At 47.2% G+C, this 20,667-nt stretch overlaps 1 protein-coding gene across 1 annotated transcript in view; it reads right to left on the reverse strand.

Moving 5' to 3' along the window:
- Positions 1-2,639: 2,639 nt before the first annotated feature.
- The window catches only part of LOC125948306 (hemicentin-1), an 83,511-nt gene continuing 65,483 nt past the window's right edge, over positions 2,640-20,667 (reverse strand). The window contains exon 12 of the mRNA XM_049674244.1: positions 2,640-3,108. Coding sequence (XP_049530201.1) covers positions 3,067-3,108 — 42 coding nt within the window. The 3' untranslated portion in view covers positions 2,640-3,066. The remainder of the gene's footprint in view (positions 3,109-20,667) is intronic.

Below are 20,667 nucleotides of genomic sequence, written 5' to 3' on the forward strand. Positions count from 1 at the left end.
GCGGTTATTTTGCCTTCTCTCAAGAGCAACCAAACAAAGGAATGTCCGAACATTTCTGGCTCGAGAAAATTGCACGAATTAATAAGTATTATCAGGGCCAGGGGCCAGGGGCTGTTGATTAGTTCGAAATAACATTAGGTTTTGGTTTGCAGCGGTTCATTCGAAACATAAACTTGCTGATGAGTTTTGGAATTTCTTAGCCCATTTGAACATATGGTTTGATAATTCAACGTTTTCTCGTGTGAGTACAACAATCCCGATTCAATTACATCAACAAAATGGTTGTTTAAGGGATTTAGTGAAGCTTATGTCGATGTTACTTTACGGCGCTGTCGACTAATGCGATAGAGAGTGTCATCCTCCTTTGAGCATAGAAAATCTGAGATCCATAATAACGTCAAACGTAACAATCATCATAGTGAAACAGGAAACGAAAAAAGCACAAATGAAATCAGAAAAGAGAAACTAGAAAAAAACCCAAAAACCAACGAAACTATTGCACACAAAGCACACCCGTGTAAGCTCCTTACTCACAGCGGACATCCCTTTCGAGCGTTCTGCATTTTTTTTTTCTTCTTCCGTTTTTCCCCTTTTTGCTTTGCCGTGATCGTATCGTGATGCATTGCATTGTGCTGTTATTTTTTTGTTTTGCTTTGCAGGCGGGGAAGCCCCGCCAGGGGTGGAGTAGATTGGATTTCAATTGTGGTGAGGGTGAGGATGAAAACAAACATGAACGAAAGAGCGAAACAGCATGAAGTGCAGCAGGTTGATGATGGTTGGTACCGGTGAAGCGGGGAATTGAAGCATGGTTTTGAAGAAGGAACAACAGCTAGACAGAGCGGCTGGCTGGACATGGACATGGGCGCCCAAAATGGGAAAGGGGGACTTATGAGGTGACGCGCGAGAGTGACGTTACCGCCTGCACCTCTCTCAGGTGAAGTAGGTTTGGCGTCACATTCCATTCCACCGTTGACATCGCGTGGCGTTTGTTTCCTCTTCCGCTTCGGCTACGAAACGCTTTCAAAGCGCGAAACGGTTGGCCAGCAGCTTGCGTGTGAGTGTGTGTGTGCGTGTGTGTCGTCTAGCTTTGTGTTGTGTCCTCTGTTCGCCTTCCCCCCAATCCCTGGAACAGCCACCGTGGCTCGTAACTCATTTTTCACACTCTTGCCCTTCTGGTTTTTATGGTTTTTTGCCAGAATGTGTATGCATGTAAATACATCCTGCCTTGCTCCCTTCCTGCTACGCTACTTGAAGAGATTCTAGCTATTTCTCACTCTCCACTCCGTTCTGCAGCTGCTGCTGTTGGTGTTGCTGATGCTGATGAGGGGGGCTTTTTGCTTAACTTTCTGGATCCCGTGTTCTATTCTGTGTCTGCGTCCATTCAACAGCCAGCGTCTGACCGTCGCTAGACCTCAAGAGTGGTCAGGTTTTCAGCTGCTTTCCCTGTTTTTCCCTCAACACCAAACACACACACACACATACGAGCGTGAGTCGTGAAAGTGTATAACAGCCGCATTAGGCTGCTCGCCACTTGGACTCCTGGTGATCGCCAGATTGCGCTCATACTCAAGCTCAAGGTGTCCAAGGACGAGCAAACAAACAACATTAGGGACAACCACCACTAACAGCAGCACCACCGCTATCACCACCACTACGGCCTGTTGCGTTGTACGCGCTCAACTCTTATGATACAGTGTTCCTGCACTCCCTGGCCCTTCCAGGCTTCCACCATTAGTCAAGCGAGGAGGGCAACTAACTGGTGCGACTGCTGGCACCGTGACCATTACCATTGGCACCGCCACCGGCGCCGCCGGCCGTACCGAGCAGCGAGCTGCCCAGACTGTTCGGTCCATTATTTACTGGCGACTGTTGCTGATGTTTCTGAGTGTGCTTCTTAGTGTATTGCTGCTGCTGCTGCTGCTGCTGCTGCTGTTGCTGCTGTTGCTGCTGTGTTTGTGTCGGTGCCGGTGATTTATTTGCATTGCTGGCCACCGGATAGCGCGATGCCGTGCGACCGATCGAGGCCGATGGAGAGGAAGAGGAAGAGGGAAGGGCCGCCGCATGTTTGCCCGCACCTGAAGACGCCCCGACGAGTGGCAACGGTGGCAGGGGTGGAGGAGATAGGGAGGATGGCGAATCGGGGGAGCTGTCATGGGGGATCGCGACGCCAGAGGAACCGTCCTCAGGAACTGAACCGCGTTGCTGCTGGTGGTGGTGGTGTTGGTGTTGGTGGTGGGATGCTAGTGACGCCGACGAGGCCAATGTGCCACTGTTCGGGGAGGAAGCATTGTTGACGTGTGATGAGTGGTGGTGGGCGGCGTGTTGGTTGGTAGTGTTGGTGCCGTTCGTGGGTGTTTGTAAGAGTAGCATCTGGGATTGGGATTTGCTTTTGGTGTGCTTCTTGTGGCCGGCTGCCGGATCACCGAAGGTGGATTGCGGTTCTCCGACGTACGACGACGACGACGACGCCGGCGGTGGCGGCGGTAGATCGCAACTCAGCTTCCGGCTTGGCTTGGTCACCGACCCTGCCGCCGCCGCCGTCGTCGTCGCGGACGATTTTGTCCCCGCGTAATACCCCGTGATCGCTCTCTCCGTCTCCGGTGAACCCGTGAGACCGGCCGGTGTACTATTGGTACGCTCGTATTCGTTACGCTTGCTGTGGGACGCTTTGGCGCGACTTTTCGATTGACTGCCGTGGCCATTGTTGCCGCCAGCGGTAGCACCATTCGCTGGCAGCTGATATTGGTTGTTGTTGTTGTTGGTGTACATGTACTGTTGTTGTTGGTGATGGTGGTGATGGTGGGCTCCCGATTTGGTGCTCGAGTAGTGGTAGGTGGCGTAGTGATTGTTGTTGTTGTTGTTGTTGTTGTGGTGCTGTTGTTTGTTGTGTGCGGGTTTCTTGGTGTGCTCACTGTGCTCGAGGCTACGGCTTTGGCAGTCGTGACGTGGGTGATAGTAGTAAATATCATGGTGCGCGTCACCGTCACCAATACCACTGGCACTGCTGCTGCCGGCGCTACCGGATGCGGTTGCTACCGGGGGCACTACCGGCAGGTCGCGCTCCCGCTAGGCTACGTGATTGCCGAATGTCCGCAGAACGGGCATCGTCTACGGCAGCACGAGGCGAGGTGGCGTTCGTGGTGATGGTGGTGGTTGTTCGCAGGGAACGAGAACGAGAAGAAGTAGCAGTAAAAGAAGGAAAGGTAGAAATTGGAAACAGATAAAACAACAAAACAGTAACAACAGCAACGCGACGCGAAGCACCGCGTGAAGACGTGACGATAGAGAGAAAGAGAGAAGAAAAAACCGAAAAAGAAAGAGAGAAAGAGAGAAAAAGAGAGAGAGAGAGAGAGAGATAATCATGTGTTAAAAATACGATACTGTGGAGCAGCTGTATTTACAGTATTATGTGGTTGTTATTGTAATAGTGATGATTTGCGACAAGAAGTGAAGTTCTATTGTTTTGATAGTTTCTTTTTGTGTATGTGTGTGTTTTTTTTTGCAAAGAAGGCGATGAAAATGAGGAAAAGTGTTGAGATCGTTGAGGGTTTGGACCACACACAAAAAAAGGAGAGCAAGATGGCGCTAGAAATACACACACGACGATAATGTGCCAGCAAACGCAAGAGAACGAAACCAAAACAGGGGAGACCGAGTGTGTATTGGTATGTGTGTGTGTGAGTGTGTGTATGTGTTTTTAAAAAGAAGAGAGCGAGTTGCCAGTAGCAACTGTAGGTAAGAGTCGATCGGCCTTCATGACTTCCCGGCCGGCTTATCGAAGTAACCGCTGGGTAATTTATTCGTCGTCGGTTTCGTTGGGAGTATAAGAAGCAAGAAAGTTTTTGGCAGATTAACACAGAACACAAGTTTGTTGAAAGATTGAAAGAAGGGAGAAAGGAACAGTTTATAGTCAAACGCGGGAAACTCTGTCTTCACGCTTAGAGCCACCGCTGTGCTTGCTTGCTTGCTACCGATTGTCCAGCGTTCTGCATTTGGTGTTTGAAGTTCGAATCCGTAAAGTCCGTAAAGTCCGTCCGTCCGTCCGTGTCTTTGTCAACTGTCATCAACGGTCGATTGTCACTGAAGATTGTCGCGCAAGTCGACGGAATGAGTCACTTTTACAAGACGTTTACAACACAACGTAACACTAAAAAGGCACGAAACGTAACGCACAGGCACCGTAAGGGGGTATTAGCAGCATATACAGTATACAGTAAGGCACAATGTTGGCAAGCAAGCAGGAATTCAAAACGTATGTGCTAGTATCGTGTGTCGTGTGTGTGAATGAGTGTGTGTGGTTGAGTGTGTGTGTGTGTATGTGTGTATGGGTGCTAAGTGCAGTGACTACGGACTTACCAACTATGTATCGGAAACAACAGTTACAAAAGAATGGTGCGCAAACCGACAACAGTGCAGTGAAGTGAAGTGAAGAATCAGAGTGAAAAGAGAAAAAACAAACGCAACCAACACTAGGGTGGTGGAAAATGGAACGACACAAACCGATGATAGTAGATGGGAGCTTTGGTTTGTTCTTCAGCTAAAAGAGCTGCAATGCGAATGTGAAAAGCGAGCGCCACGTGCGTGCACATAGTGCATCGATGCAGTCCAGAATAACCTGGGGTGCGAGTGAGTATTGCTTTGGAGTTACATGCGTCGCAGCATAACATTTACAACGTGACACGTTGCTGACGTGCCCCTCGTTCGTGTCAGCATGGCCTCGCGTTCTCGCGTCGAACGTAATGGCGATCAAATTGCAGCCCAATTCGATTGCTCAAGCCGTGAACGCGTCATTGTAACGACATGTGCTGCTTGTGTGCTTGAGACTCATGTTTGTTTCATATTTTCATGCCAAGCCCGGCGTCGTGCCAGCGTCACGTTATCGCCAGCATTCTTGTTGTTGCGATCGAGGCATCGCGAAGTTATGCGCGAACGTGGGGCGACAATGACGACGCACGACGACGTGTGCACGATTATGGCCGTCAGTCAATCCCATCCCATGGTGCTGGTGCTGGTGGTACTCGGTGCTACAAGGAAGCACGTCCGTGGCCGTCGATCGGCGGACGTCTGAAGGATGCTGAGCGCTCTAATGCATTCAACATGACATAAACGTAAAAGGGCGTAACATCATCATCATCATCATCATCACCACCGTCAGTATCCTTCTACTGCTCCGCAATGCTTGTATCGTCGTCTCTCGACTTCATCGTCTCCCGAGAAGCCCAAAATCCGCCAGCGAACGGTGTCGTCGTTGTCGTCGTGTACGTGCATAAGAATGCTGGCGGCCAATTCGAAACCCGTGTTGGCGGACGGAGTTAGGTCCATCAGCGGATACTAGATCAGCACCACCATTGAGGCCATGAGCCACACACACACGCATATACACGGTCACAGGGGACCGATCGAACCTCCCGTTCGATGGCGAAATGTATGCGACTTTGTTTCGATTATTCGAAAACGATTGCAACGAGTCTCGTGACGCCGTTCGCCGGGGGGCATTTATGTCGACGACGAATGTCGACCAGATGCGCGACGGTGCCGCCATTCCATCATACATTTCATCCTTCTTCGCCTTTTTTTGCTTCTTTCCTGCTTTTTCGCTTCAGAATAGTTACTCGTTGCTAGGTATCCACAAAAAACCGGGCAAGTGGTACGTAGTCTACTCGATTGCTCGATTGCTTGCTGACGGTAACGGCAAAACAATATCGTTGAGACCTAAGACCATCTAGCAGGCCACGCAGCCAGTCAGCCAGACTAACCCAGGCAAACGAGGACGAGCAACTACTACATCGGTCTCAGTGCCGAGCGCAACATCTGGTAACTTGTTTAGCAATTTTGGAGGCCCTCCTCTCGTCCTTTCGGGATTCGGTGCACATTCCGGCATAACATTCCACGGAGGCACAGGATGCTTTTAAGAATATTGACTTCCGTTCCAATTCCGCTTCCGAACTTCCCGAACGCCGACTCAAAGAAGAGAGAAAAAAAAACGAAACAGTCAAAAAGATGGCGAGGATGATGATGTACAGCAGCAGCACATCGGCGTTTTGCGTTGCGTTGCGAACGAAGCCAGGCCATTCCGGAGCAAGTTCAGCTTCAGGTTCAAAAACACACACACACACACACACACAGCTCAATTTGGTACGCCAATGATGTCGATGACGATGATGATGGGCCAGGCCAGTGAGGCGGGCGAAGGCGCACATTCTTTTCAATTGCCATTTTGATCGTTTACGATAAAGTTTCCGGCTGTTTTTTTTTGCTTCTTCTCTCCCCTCCTTCTATTGCTTCTGCTCTTCAAGACGCTTTCAAATTCCGCCCAATTTTCCCACCGTAGCGCATCCTTTCGTCATGCGACTGGCCCGTGGGAGCGGTCCGATGGCTCCATGTCTCACTTTATTTTCACTCATTTCCTACGTATTGCTGTATGAGCGTCCTTCTGCCTCCTTGAGCTCCTCTTGGTTCATTCAAGGGGGCTACCTACTGCTGGTCGTCTTGCTGGGGGTGGGCGCCAAAAGTTTTCTCGCCACACAATTGAATCCCGCCAACGCTCTCGCGCACACACCTCCCCTCCCCTGCATTGAGGGGAAAAGTTTTTATTTCTATTTTTGTTTCCGATCCAGGACCGTGCTTTTGCACCATAAAACCGTATGCTTTGCGCCGGACCTTTCTTCTTTTCTTTTTGGTCATTTTTTTATACCTCATGCCGTGAAAAGCATGCCATGGCATGCGCCTCGTGGCGAATGGTGAAAAGTGAATTAAATCTGATGACGGACCGTTTGTGTACCTGTCGCCTACCGTTTCAATCGAACGATCGATCGATGTTTATGATTATTGGAGCGGAAATTATGCTTTTGCACCTGCCGTCCCTCTCGCACGCAGGCCTCTCTCTCGCATGCGCTTCCTGGCGAGTGAAAGCGCTGTTTAAACTGCTAACCACGTTTAAACAATACCGACACGGATATCCGTGCGACAAGTGAAAAAGAGCAGCGGATCAATGGCGGTGATGGTGGAAAGAATGATCCACCGTGCGACATGTTTATCGATCCGCATTCGAGGCGGTAAGGGTATGGGAAAAGGTGATTAAATTCATCTGTTTTAGTGCCAATCGGTTTGAACCCACACACATAAGGACGATCGGCGAGCGGTGCTAGTGCTAAATGGATTCGTTACGGACCATTTAACATCGCCCCGTTGCGGACCGGAGAGGAAAAGCGCGTGTAGCGGCCCTTCCCTGGGCCCTTCCGGTGTGGCCACAGTCGCAGCTTATTTATGTTTCCTTTTACGCAACACTTTAACCTTTTGTTGATTGGCTTCTTTTTATTATTTTTACAAATCCAATGGTCGAGTTTGTATCAAAAGAATCTCGTTTAAAATAGAATTTTCCCCTAGTTTTAGTTGATCTAGATTTTCTATGGTGACAATAGTATTAAAAACCTATCTTCTTCACATCATCTAGTGCATTAAATCCGATATAAACCTTTTAAATGTAACATTAATGCTTGGCTTGGAGCATTAAAAGCGAAAAAACCAAAATCTTAAGCTCCTTTTCAGGGAACTCCATCGAATAGGACCTGGAGGATTCTTCCTGGAAAAATACACCCTTTCCACCCTCTGGTTGGTTGGAGTTTATTCCGCTCGGTTTAACATACGCGGTTACTGCTACTTAACGATGGGGCGGGCAGGGAATCAAAAGCGAGCGAAAGACAGAAGCCAGTTCGTTGCCAAAAGATTTATGTACAGCACGCAATAGCCCACGTGGCATTCGGTACCATTGTCAAAAGGTTAATTCAAAAATAATTGCTTAATTTACAAAACGCTTCGCTGGCTGGCCGGTGCTTGGGTGCCGGTGCATGCCGCTTCCTGGCAAATGGTCGCTACAGACGCGGTGCGCCAAATAAGATTATGGTTTATCTGCCCCCCCGCAAAAAAGCCTCCGTGCCCTTGCGGTCCCTGGGCTGGTCCCGGCAAATATTTGCTTCTGTTTCCAGTCAAAAGTGAAACAAAACTCGCGACCACCAGCAAGCGACAGCGACGGCGTGTGAAGAGCGACGCCACTGCGCCGCGTTGGCTCCACGTTGGCTCCGCGTTGGCGTTGTCCTCCGGCAAAACACTTTCATCCTACGGTTCTGCCGTTCCTTTTCGCCGATTTCCTAGGGTAGCATTACAATGGTGGTGTTCGAGTGGCGTGAAACATGATTATAAAACGTACTATATGTACCCAGAGTGGTTGTACTGTGCATACGGCGTACAACGCCGGCACTTACTGAAAGCTCAATGCCGTGGGTAGCAAGAGACACACACACACACACACACACGGCTAACGCGCCACGTCTGCTCCAGACGGAGAGACACATAAAATTAACAGTAAAGTAAAAAGAAATGCTTCGCAAACTCACCGCTAATCCGTCCGCCGGGAGGAGATGGGAAGGGGTTTAAAACAAAACAAAAAACCCAAAGCCAAACACAGTAATGCCTTCTTGCCTATGCCTTTGCCGGCTGGAGTTTGCGTAACAAAAAACGCGAGACATTTTCGTCATAAAATACACACACCGCTCGCGGTCCAATTGTGATAATAATCGTTAAAGCCAAGCCAACCCAAAGGTGGAACCGACCGGGGTAGTGCAAGTGGTCGGTGTGTAATGTATTTTTAAATAGCAATTCATCTTCCGCGCGAAAGTGGTAAACCCTCTCGTGCCGAACGTGCCGCTTGCAAGCGCGTTTGTTTTTGTTTGCATTTGTGTGCGTTCTTTATTGTCTTGATTTCTGCACCGTAAGCCTTATCAATTGTGGCAAAAATTATGGGACCATACCGCCGGGCATGAAAGCCACCACCGCCACCGTTTGGCTGTTTTATTTGTTCCGGATTGCCGCTTTGGCGAGGATTGATGCCGCTGGTGCGGTGCGGTGCGGTATGGTGGAAGGAATCTTGGTAAACATGTGCCAACTGTAACAGCAATGAACAGCGGTCGGAATTGCCTTCATTGCCAGCGGAATAGGGATATGAAATATCACGTATAAAATGTGCTCACACCGTGAGAAGCATTCACTACATATGTAGCGTTGTGCATTTACAACACATTTAATAGTCCGTTGCCTGGTTTACGAACCCAAATCAAGCTAATGTATCATTAAATTATTTGTTTTGCAATTATGCATTGCATCTCATGTTGAAACTTTGGTTTCCGGACCGACAAACGGCACTCGCTACATTTGTTTGAAACTCTAGTCGCTAAATTAGTCAAAGGAGGCTATTAACCTAATTTACGTTTAGCGCTGCTGACGCTGTCCCTGCTTTGCGATGTGAATGTGCCGACGCAAAACATACTGCCGTTCATCAAAGCGCTGGAAACTTGTTTCTTTGTTTGACTCACAAGCAAACACCCGGTGTCTCGCGAAGTTTATCCTTTCCGTACGGTGAGTGTCCGTCCGGTTTGGTGGACGGGGCGAAACATCAAGCATTGATACAATGTTGCGTTGCCAGGGGCTACGTGCTACAATAGATACGTGACGTGGTGTGCGGTAAGCAATGGTGCGCTGCTGACATACTGGTGATAACAACAAGGTTTTCTATGTAAGCAACAGTGAAAACGGAACGGAAAAGATCAAAAGGAAACGGAAACGAAGGGTAGCAAACAGCAAGATGCATACGTTCGGTGAGTACATGGGAGTGTTTCTATGTGTGAGTGTGTGTGTATGTGAGTGGGCAGGTTGGAAATGCTAGCAATGAGGTGAAACATGTGAAAAAAGTGAATAGAGAGATGAGAGAGTGAAACGGAAACAGCAAAAAACGTTCACAAAGGTACGAGAAAAATGACAAAACAATACCTTCAGCATCACTCATCAAGACCGTTAGCCAAAAAGGGGAAAAGTAGAAATGAGAACGTTTTGAAAAGTGAAAAACCAAAAACTAAAACCGAAAAACTTCAAACACAAAAAGTTATGCAAAACGGAGCTCGTAATGGGCACTAAATGCTTTGTGGTTTTGGGATTTTTTTTATAAATATTAATCCGGAAAAGCTAGAAATCACATTCGCTAGTGAGGGGAAAAAATTAATGATCCGAACCCGAGTAATCGGCTAGCATCAAGACCAATCACGTTCATCAATTCACAATCACAGAAAGAAAAGAGAAATAGAGAGAGAGAGAGAGTACGAAACGTCGTTCAGCATTCCGCACCAGCTATGATGGTGGCACACGGAAAAATGAAAACTAACGGACCGAAAGGTTTTTTTTTTGTAACTAGTTTCGGTGGTGGCCTTCTTTTGGTTGACCTCCGGCGTATTAACCGTCCGTTGCAGATGCAGAATAAAACCAAACAAACATAAAAACCGTACGCAATAAAGAAGGTGCATAGTGGTGCAGTCAACAGTTTACAGACATTAATCATTTCCATTCCATCTTTCCAAGTTACGAACGCTCCTCGAGCACCTCAGAGGGCATTTCGATTGAATGGTGAGCTTTCCGATTCATCACGCAATCAAACAACATACTTTGCTTAGGTACTCATAACATCATAATGCATCGTTCGACATTTAAGTGAGAAATAATGGAACAAAGTGTCAAATCAGGAGTATGTAACGAAACGGAAAAAAGATCATTATCAAACAGTGAAACAGAACAACAGGAGCAAGACAGAACTCATCCACCGAGCAGCAGCATTACCATCATCAATCACCAGTGATCATAACCAAACATAACAATACCATCTGCGACATCATCATCATCAGCATCAGCATTATCATCATCACCATCAATATCTTAATCATCCTCATTAGCAGCATCGCAATCTTCCGGTGTAAAGGATTGCCACAGTGTTTATCATTTGCACGATCAGGTGAATATAGTGTTGCAGATTCGAAATACATCGCTAAAATCAAAGACAACGAGCATGTCACGCAATTCGCACTAGGTTTTAATGCATTGAACACAAAAGGGTGGACGAAGAAAAGGAACTGAAGAACGATTTGGCAATCAACCGAAAGCTCGCAAACGCAGTCAAAACCGGTTGGAGGATGCATCGAGCTAAGGATTAAGTTGAGGAAACGATAAACAAAAAACAAAAACCAAAATTCCATTCGAACAAACAGTGTTGGCACTCTAGAGAATGTCATATAAATCAAGATACTTGCAGCGCCATATCGAGGCAGGAACACAGTCCAGTAACGAAACGAGAACGTAAAAACGTGTCGAGCCAACATCAAACGGAAAAAGTGATAACATTCTAGGCTGTCAGGCGGCTGTGGATAAAACTAAAGTGGGCAACATACGGCCACCTAACGGATGAGGATCTGGACCGGGACGGGGAACATCTCACAAGGGTAGTACATAGATATACAGAGAGACAGATCGAGGCAGTAACTGAGTTTGGTAGTAGAGAGGAAGCAGGAGAAAGAGAGATAGATAGAGGATGACGGGATAATAATAAGTGTGAGAATCCCAAGGGAAACAAAAGATAGAACGGAGGAAAAACAAAACTAAAACACTATCAGTCAATCAATCAATCAATCAATCAATCAATCAATCAATCATTCAATGAATCAATCAATCAGTCAGAATATCAGAACAAAGATGGATGCGCGGCAGCCGGATGCAGTTTTCTCATATCATACCATAGATGTTCATGTATATGTTTATATATATATGTATATATAGATAGAGAGAGATTTAAAACCCAGAACAAGTCATTCATATAAACAAATATGTATACGGAGGTATATATATGCATATGTATATAGAGTTTTTGTATAGAATCACGCAAACGCATACACAGGACTTGGAGGATTTTGAACGTGAAGCCAACTTGTAGAAGGGAAAAATAGTGAAAACCTAAAGGAAATTAAAAGGCCATTCTAATGCAGTTCGCACTCATGTTGTCACAGTCTTTAATTTACTCAACTATATTATTATATAGATGTTTCGTTTTGTATATATCGTATGTATATATACGTATAAATTTGATATACTTTTTCATACTCAAATAAATTCTTCAGATTTTGTTCGATTTGTATTTTTGTAGTAGCTGTAGTTGGTATTGGTTTGTTAGTTGTTTCCGTCCGCTAGATCTTTTCTTGCCCTTTATGGCGTTTTTCGTTAGAGTCGTTCGTTGTGGTTTGTGGCGTTGAAAACAGTACCATTTTGTGTTCTGCTACTACCGATCAGCGCATACTGTAATGAATCATTGGTATGTTACTGAGGGGTGTAAAGTGTTTTTCGGTTCATTTTCTGGTGTGAATGGATGTGATTGGTGTATTGGGGAATCATTCGTGCACACATTCAATGAAATGAGTGTTGCATGTACAAAACCAAAGAAATTGTAGATAAAAAAGGACGATGATTAGAACTTATTGAGCCTCTCATAAGAAAATAAGACACATAAGATGCTCTGAATAAAAAAAAACATATCGACAAAACATTCGATGAAGATATGTGTTTTGCGATCGTTCAGCTACGTGGTATTTTAAAAACAGGATGAGAAATCAAAATCAGGCTTCATTACTAAAAATAGGTTATTCTGGAATCTGTTATAGAATCGTAATGAAAAAAGTAATATTTCCAGCAGATGCGCAAAAGAATCGAAACTAAACTTGAACCTTTCGTTGCGAATCCGGGGACATGCCACAAGCCATAAATAAATTCTTAAACCGAGTCCACCTATGATTGAAAGCTACGGTACGAGAATATAATTTGGGGCAACATCCTTGTCCAGCGAGAAAGAGACTGATTTTTTCGAGTCATTATTAATTCAAGTCGTATGAATAGCTCAACCAAAGAATGGTAACAACTAAAAAGTTCCGCATCGAACGATAAATTGGCCCATTGGAAACATGAACCATCATGAATTCTTCTCAATGCTTTTTAATTAACCTTTTTTCCCTTTCCTCACAAAACATACAAACAAATGATTGCGACGACTCTAATTAGGTTAACGTCTAGCCCGGCAAGAATTGCCGGTGAAACATGAAATGCTGCACAAGCGAATGTCACAGTGCATTCGCATGAGAACCGTTGCAATTCTCGGTGGTACACTTTGCTGTGACAACCTGGGCTGTACGGTGCACGCGAATTCCGCTGAGTGGAAGACCGCTAATAATGTAACATTTCCTAGCTCCTCCCACTGTTTTTCTCTTTCTTTCTCTCGCTTTCTATAGCACACCGCGGGCAAACGGTGCAGTGTTTGATAAAAACAAAATAGAAACCTGCTTTCATCATTGGCACACCGAGCGCCAGCCAGCTAGGGACATATTGACATCTGCTTATTCCTTGCCATTCCTTATTTTATGACCATTCAGCTCGTGGGCACTTCACATTCGCTGGCAGCGGCGGACCATTCATTGGACAGGGGAAATGTCCTGCCGTAGTCACGACTTGTGTGTGATGTTGATCGTGATTTATTTAAAGCTAAGCTGTAATGCCAGCTTTTTTTTAAAGCTCCGGACCGGACCAGCTGTGCACCAAAGTACACACATATTGAAAAGTTAATCAGGTTTTAACCTCCTCTGCGCACTCTCTCTCTCTGTCTGCCTCTGCCTGTAGACCATCAACGTTGAGTACGACGCATGGACAGGGAATGCTTAGAGCATTAAAAAGGGCCGACAAGTTCATTCGGCACACTCGGTGGTACACCAAAACACTGTGACACCAAAATTCATTTCCTGCAATCCGCCTGCCTGAACGCATCGTCCGTGTTCGTGTGCCCACGTGGAACGTGGTATTAGCCACTCTGCTTCTCAGCAGGACCATCGGCATCGTTCCGGCTCATGGTACACATGGTACACACTGCTTAGCACCGAAAAAAGAACTCACCAACCAAGGGTGGGGGTCCTGGTGCCATTGGTGCCATGTGGTACGGCGCTTGATGCTGGCCAGAGAAACTTTCTACCCACTTCAGATTGGCCCGTGGTGACGACGGCTACGTACGCGCGTTCATAATCTCGCTTTATTTATGCTGACACTCGATGTCATAAATTTAAGTCTTAGCTTTCGCTCTCTCTCTCTCTCTCTCTCTCTCTTTTGCTGGCGCTCTCGCTCTCGATGGTTGCCGTCTGATGGTACGGTCTGGGGTTTGACGTTCGGTTCCGGCCACCAGTTGTTGGTTAGTTGTGCGAGAGGGACTTTTGATGGGTTCTTTCACCGGTAAAACTCTATTCATTTCCTACACAATCGGCAGTACACTCAAAGTCATAGCAGCACCACTGTTGTGCACGGACCTGTACGCTTTAAATTGGTTATGTTTTTATGACTTTATTTTTTGTAAAGTAAAGCACACGAATGCACTGCTTTTTGTGTTGTGCTCACGACAACCATTAGCCATCAGCGGTATGACATTAGACACGTCACAGGAACCAATTCGATGGTGTTCTGTTCGAGGCACATGCACACAAGACGTCATCTATACACCGCCATCACCATGCATCGGAAGTGTTCAAAATGTTTGCGAATATCTTTGCCTAGTTCGGAGATTCTTCTCCTGCTTCTTTCATTCTTCACGTTTGCTTCCTTGCGACGGAAACGTTGCGCTCATGGAGCCGCCTCAAATCGTAGTTTGCTTCCATTTCCCGAAACGCCTTAACATAGATATTGCCTCAGTTTACAGTTAACATCTGTCATGCGAGGCAATAAAAATTTAAATCTGTCAAAGTTGTTTTCTGTTATGATCGTGCTTTCGGTCTCTGCTTGCACGTCGTCGTCGTCGTCGTCGTCGTCGTCATGTGAACGGCGCGCCGCTGCCAGGCCATATGCAGCGCGCCACGTGAAACGAAGGGTAGACTTCGTGGCGAGCATACTACGATCGATGCAATGCATATAATCCATCGTAAGCGTGGAGCGATGGTGGAGGCGCCTGGTACCACGCCAATGGAGGCGCCTGGTAGCTCGTGAATTTTCGTCGCTTTTTTCCGCCATTTTTTTTTTTTTTGATGAAAGGGCCACATAGAACTCACAGAAACGCGGGTGAATGTGGGAGGCAGGGGTGCTTGGGAGCAAAACTTTTCCCATCAAATCAGCAAGATGATGAGCATAAACGGTGTGTCACAACACAGACGGTGTGGAAGGGGGAAGGAGGGCTTACAGCACCCCCTCAAACACCGGTACCGCCAGGAGGGAGCAGTGAGCGTGGCTGAAGCGTGCCGCACTTTACCACCGACGACGAGGTGTAGGTGTATTTGCAAAATTGCTAGTGAAGAAGGTAATTTGAATAATCTCGTTAGCTCTGTTGTTAAGTTGGTCCTCGACCCGGGTCGGTGCTCGGCGTGGGGCGCACGGAATTGGAGTGCCTATAACCATGATTGCATGCCGAAGTGGGTCAATTGTCCTTTGGTGCAAATGGGTTTCAAATATCGTTCCCGTTTATTTCTGTTTTTCTGTGCTCTGCATTTGTGTAAATTCATTTTGACCTGTTTGAGAGCTGCTTAGCTAGCGAATAGATTGAAGACAAATGAAATGGAAACTAACGTATCGAGGATTCGCTGCTGGTTTCTATCTCTGTTTGCTGAGCATCACCCCCGGATCGCCACCATTGCATTAGCATGCGTGGTGCAGAAGACGAAATATCCGAAAGAATCGAAAACAAAAATAGAAATGCAAAACGCAAATGCAGCATGGCAGCACATACCGTGCACCAACGGGCTAAGAAACATAACAGGAGAAGCAGACCGACAAAAGATACCAAAACAGAACAGAGGAGGAGAAAAAAAGAACCGAAACACAGAAAACAACATTCCGGAGACATTCAGACGGTGTGTCTAGCGAAAAGGAGGATGTTTTTTTGGTGATCAGAACGGAAGGATGAACGCGAACACAAACACAACACAAACGTGAGCCGACCAAACAAACAGTGCGCTACCTGCGCGCTAGCGAAACACAATAGATACCGGTATTTTCGGAGTGAGATGGATGGTCATTTGATGTGGTGGTGGTGGCAGATGGCGTGGATGAGAGAATTGAACCGCGCTACCACTCGTCATTGGCGCACGGTGTGATGATTAGCTGATCGAGTCGGATAGGAGTCGAGGTCGGTGCGAGGAATGGTGGTACTGATGATTCGGTAATGAGAGTCTTCGTGGCATGACATGGCATGGCATGGTGTGTATGTGTTCCGTCCTTCTCCGCTGGATTATCGATGGTGGCGCGAAGACGCTCCCGCTGCAGGAGAAAGCTGCGAATGCGTTGATTGCAATGTTGTCATTTGGCAAAATGGGAATTCGCAATCCCGCCGATGAAAAAAAAAAAAGCCGTAAGGGGTAAGAGGAAGGGATCAACACGAGAAAGAGAATCGATTCCGTTTCGGGCAGCAACAAATGAAAGAAACACAGACAACGTACAGAGTCGTTGCAGGCAAAGGGATCGTTCCCGTTGCTCCATTGTTTGAGGACAGTCGTGGCAGTCGTGGAATCGTTCTGGGAAACACTGGATCCAATGCGAAAACGACCGATGAGACGCTTGATCGAAATCCAAACACGCTTCACGGCATTTCAAAACAAAGAAAGAGAGAGATACAGAGAGAGAGAGAGAGAGAGAGAGAGAGAGAGAAAGGAAAAAAGGGAAACCCGTGGCCCCGCAGAGAGCTCAAGGATAGCGAAATGAAATAGATGAAGCTTAGCAATCGGGCGGCGGAAACAAAAGGCTCAACCAAGCCCAAGAACAATGGCGGGAACAGCACATGGTGGGAAAATGAAATGATCATTTAATTTTCTTCCAAAGTAAGAGTGTTTCATTCCTCTGTTTCGCCTCTCATTCGCGGAAGCCTTCAACCGGCGCCAACGCCGGAACAAGAAAACAAAAACGACCAACGTCGAGGAGGCGGGGGGAGGGGGAACGAGTTGCGCTAGCGCCTTTTCTTCTTATCGCTCCAATCACCCGGCCGGCCACCGGACTGGAGCCGCCATTTTATTAGTCTGATTGCAATCCGATTGCACAAGCAGCCATTATCGGGTGGGCAGGACACAAACGAGCAGCAGCAGGGGGAGCAGGAGCTCTTCCATTCCCGGGAGCCGCCGACCGGCAAACGCTTAATTGCATTAGCTGACGCGAATCCCGAAGATCAACATCCACCGGCCGGGGTTGCGCCGGTCGGACGGAATCGTAATCGAAAGGACAAAAAAGGGGGAGGTAAAGAAGAGAACAGAGTTTCCATTCTTTCTTCTTCCACTGCCATTTGCGGAATCGAATCGTATTTGGAGCTGGGTTGCGCCGGAACATTCCAACGTTCCGATGTGCAGAGGAAGGAAGCGGTCGGTCGTAGATAATTGGCATCAACGGGGGAGGGGTGAATGGTGCAGCAGGGGTGACGGGTGAGGCGGAAATGATTTGTGACGCTGGACGAAAAATGAGATAAAAAGTCCTCCTTCTACCTAACACACGCACACTCACACACACACTCTCACACACGCACAAACATACTCGAAGTGATGATTAATAGGAACGATGATCAGCCAGCATTGGATAGAACTTTTCCCCGAGTGCAATGATGGTGCGTGTGTGTGTGTGTGTGTGGGTAGGTGATGGGTGTAGTAGAGGGTGTAGTGAAAGGGCGTAGAGGGGTGGCACTTGGGCTGAGTGTGTGAATGGTTCGAATGTTTTGAAAAGGAGCCGTTACGTGTATGTGTGGGGGTAGTGAGCTCCGTCTTCCGATAGATGGTGATGGTTCCGATGTGTCTAGAAGAGTGTACGCGCGTTTGTGTGTGTTTGGTGAAATGAAAACGTTCAACGTGGTGGTATTGTTTATGTTTGTATTTTCCATCTTCTGGGCTGCTCTGGTTCACTCCGGGATCTCTGAACTCCGACCATTCAAAGCCTTAACAGCTAACATAAACCATACTTAGACAAAACACACAAACACAAAAGCAACTTAAAACTAGTAAAGTAAAACGGTTAACTCTGAGATTAATCTATCAAACGGAACACACGGCAAACGATATGAGGGTTAGGGGCAATCTTTCGAATGATTCAAACAATGAGTATACGACGCAAATTACCGTGAGTGGTGATTGCAGTTGCGCTAAAAACTAAATCGTAAAATACTGCTACCAAACGGGGGGGGGGAAAAACCCGTAGCTGAACCACGCATCTGTATAAATCAACAACCAAGAACACAGCAAACACAAACCAAACCAACAAACAATCAAACAAACAAACATAAACGAAAAAAAAACGCAACACTCGAGCAATGGACAAGAAAACAAAAATGGTTAAAAAGTGGAGTATGTTTTTGAAATAATACGCATGATTGGGCACGAGACAATAGGAGACCACTGCGTGAAAGTGTGTAGCTCGCAGTCGATCGTTGCAGTGGTTTACGTGTGTAATGTTTATGCTGGAGCCATGTGATATGTTGGTATGTATGATGTCCGTGAGTGCGTGTTTGGTTTTGCTTTTGTTTTTTTTTTTTTGGGTACGTTCGTTCGTTCGTTCGTTAGTTAGTATGTTTGTTTGTTGGTTTGTTTAAATTTGACGTCAACGTTTTGGGTTGGTTGTTGAGTTGTTTGGTTTGATTTGGATTTTTGTTTTGCATTTTTTTTCTCCTTCTGCTTCTTATCTGCTTTTGCTTCTCTTAAGTGCTACTAGAAAGAAAGGGGGTTTTGAAATCTGTAATGCATCTGTGCATCGCTTACGCCGCTCGGGGTTTTACCGAGTTCCCGAGCGAGCGACTCAAGGACTCGGGTACAGCGAACGATGTCGTTGGAAATCTTTCGAATGAATAAATTAGAATAAAATAAAATATACAGCACACGCACACGCACACACACACACGCATACACACGCGCACTCATTCTTTCTCTCTCACACACGTGCTCATACTAACATGCACACTTTTATGCATACGCACACACACACACGGATGCAGCAACACAATTCAGCAGCCCCAGAGTTGGCGTTTGGTGGACGCGAAATGCAGCAGCCTTCGCGGGGCGCGGTGGTGGCCAGCGAGTGATTATGGTTTCGGGGTGGAGGACGGTTCGCGGATCGGTCAGCGGTACTCTGTTGTAATCGCGGTACTCTGTAAGGTGGTGGCCCTCTGGCTACACTGCGTGATGCTTAAGTCTAAAGCTACTGGAGCACCGTCTTACTTCCACGACGAACGCTCCTCTGGAAGCGCTCCATGTTATACTGTACATTCCGAAGCCACCGAACCCGGTGGCCCGCTAGTGCCCTAACTAAACACCTCTCCTCCGTCTTCGTCTGCTCGGTGGCTTATTAATGAGAGTGCGTCTCGCGTTGCGAATTGAATGTGATAAACGATGAGCGGTCACCTTCGCTGTTCGGCCTCGGGGGAACCTCGGGACGACTCGACGGCTACATTACGGTTACGTACACTAGCTTGCTTGCTTGGCTGGATGTAGAACGGTGGAAAAAGGGGGTGGACCAGGGGGGGGGGGGGTGGAAGGGGACGTTAGATTGATTGCGATTCTAGCTAAATCCTTTAAGTATGTAACAACAAACATAAACTGTTCGAAAGCGTTAAACAGTAGGATGTGTGACTTACACTAAACTACTAACATCCTATCGTCTCTCTAGGTGTCCTGCGTCCCGTATGTGTCTGCCATACAGACTCACACGCACACACACACACTGAACAAGCAGCTGCTGCCTTATCTGCTAGATCGAGTTCCCGAGTAGGTCGGTTAGTGTTGAAGAGTTAAAGAGTTGAGTGATCGAACATTCGGGTTTCGTTCGGTTAGGTGGTGATGCTTCGATTTTGACTAACTGCGAGGCTATGTTTGCGTTGCCCTGTCTTACATTCTGGTCCAGCACCTAAGGATGTATCCTGTTGGACCTTCCATCGTCCATACCGTCCCCAGGAATGGTGTCGGTTCCGTCTAACTACCTAACTAATTCAGCGGCAGTACGGAGCAGTATGTTGCCCTGAAAGTGCTGCACACATTCGTGACGTGTAATGAAGCTTATCCAGCACGCCACTACACCTTGACGCTATTGCTTTGGTCTCTGTTCAAAGATTGGCGCACAATTGACTGTAAAACGCACGGAAAACTGAAAACCCGTTCAGCGATGACGGGTTCAGTAGTTGATTAGCAATCTCGCTTCACCTTTCTCTCTCTCTCTCTCTCTCTCTCTCTCTCTCGTATCTACAACCCTATTCTCTATGCTGATGCCCAGCAACCAGCTAGCTAGCTTGGCGCCAAATAGACAGCCCTCGCATACCCTCGCGCTTTATCCCTTAAAGTAAGCTACGATGCTATTTATTGTCATTATCACGTAACATTTACATTTCACACACACACACACACATGCACACGCACAACAGCTAGAAGGAGTGAAAGGCGAGCCACGACGTCACGACGTCCACAAACGTGGGCATTGCATGCGGTGGTCTTGGTGGTCAGCGAACGAGAACCCGCTGGACCCTGCTAACACTCGTACTCGAGGACGAGCTCACCGTGCTCCTTGCGTGATTGCGACACGATGACGCGGTGGGGTCCATAGTTGAGATAGTTACCGGTGGCGGTGCCCGTTGGCGGTGCTTTACCGCCCGTGCCGCCCTTCAGCTTGCCAGCACGCCGCGCACTCGATCCACTCGAGAGAGGATCCAGTGACGTGGATTCCGATTGTCGATAGCTGGCAGCACTGGTGGCATCGCTCAGGAGGCGCTGGTTGCTTGGACTGTAATCGGAGTATCCGGCAAGTGGTTGCTGGTGCTGAGAATGACGGTTGACG

Source organism: Anopheles darlingi, chromosome 2 (assembly GCF_943734745.1).
Source record: "Anopheles darlingi chromosome 2, idAnoDarlMG_H_01, whole genome shotgun sequence".
Classification (NCBI taxonomy): domain Eukaryota; kingdom Metazoa; phylum Arthropoda; class Insecta; order Diptera; family Culicidae; genus Anopheles; species Anopheles darlingi.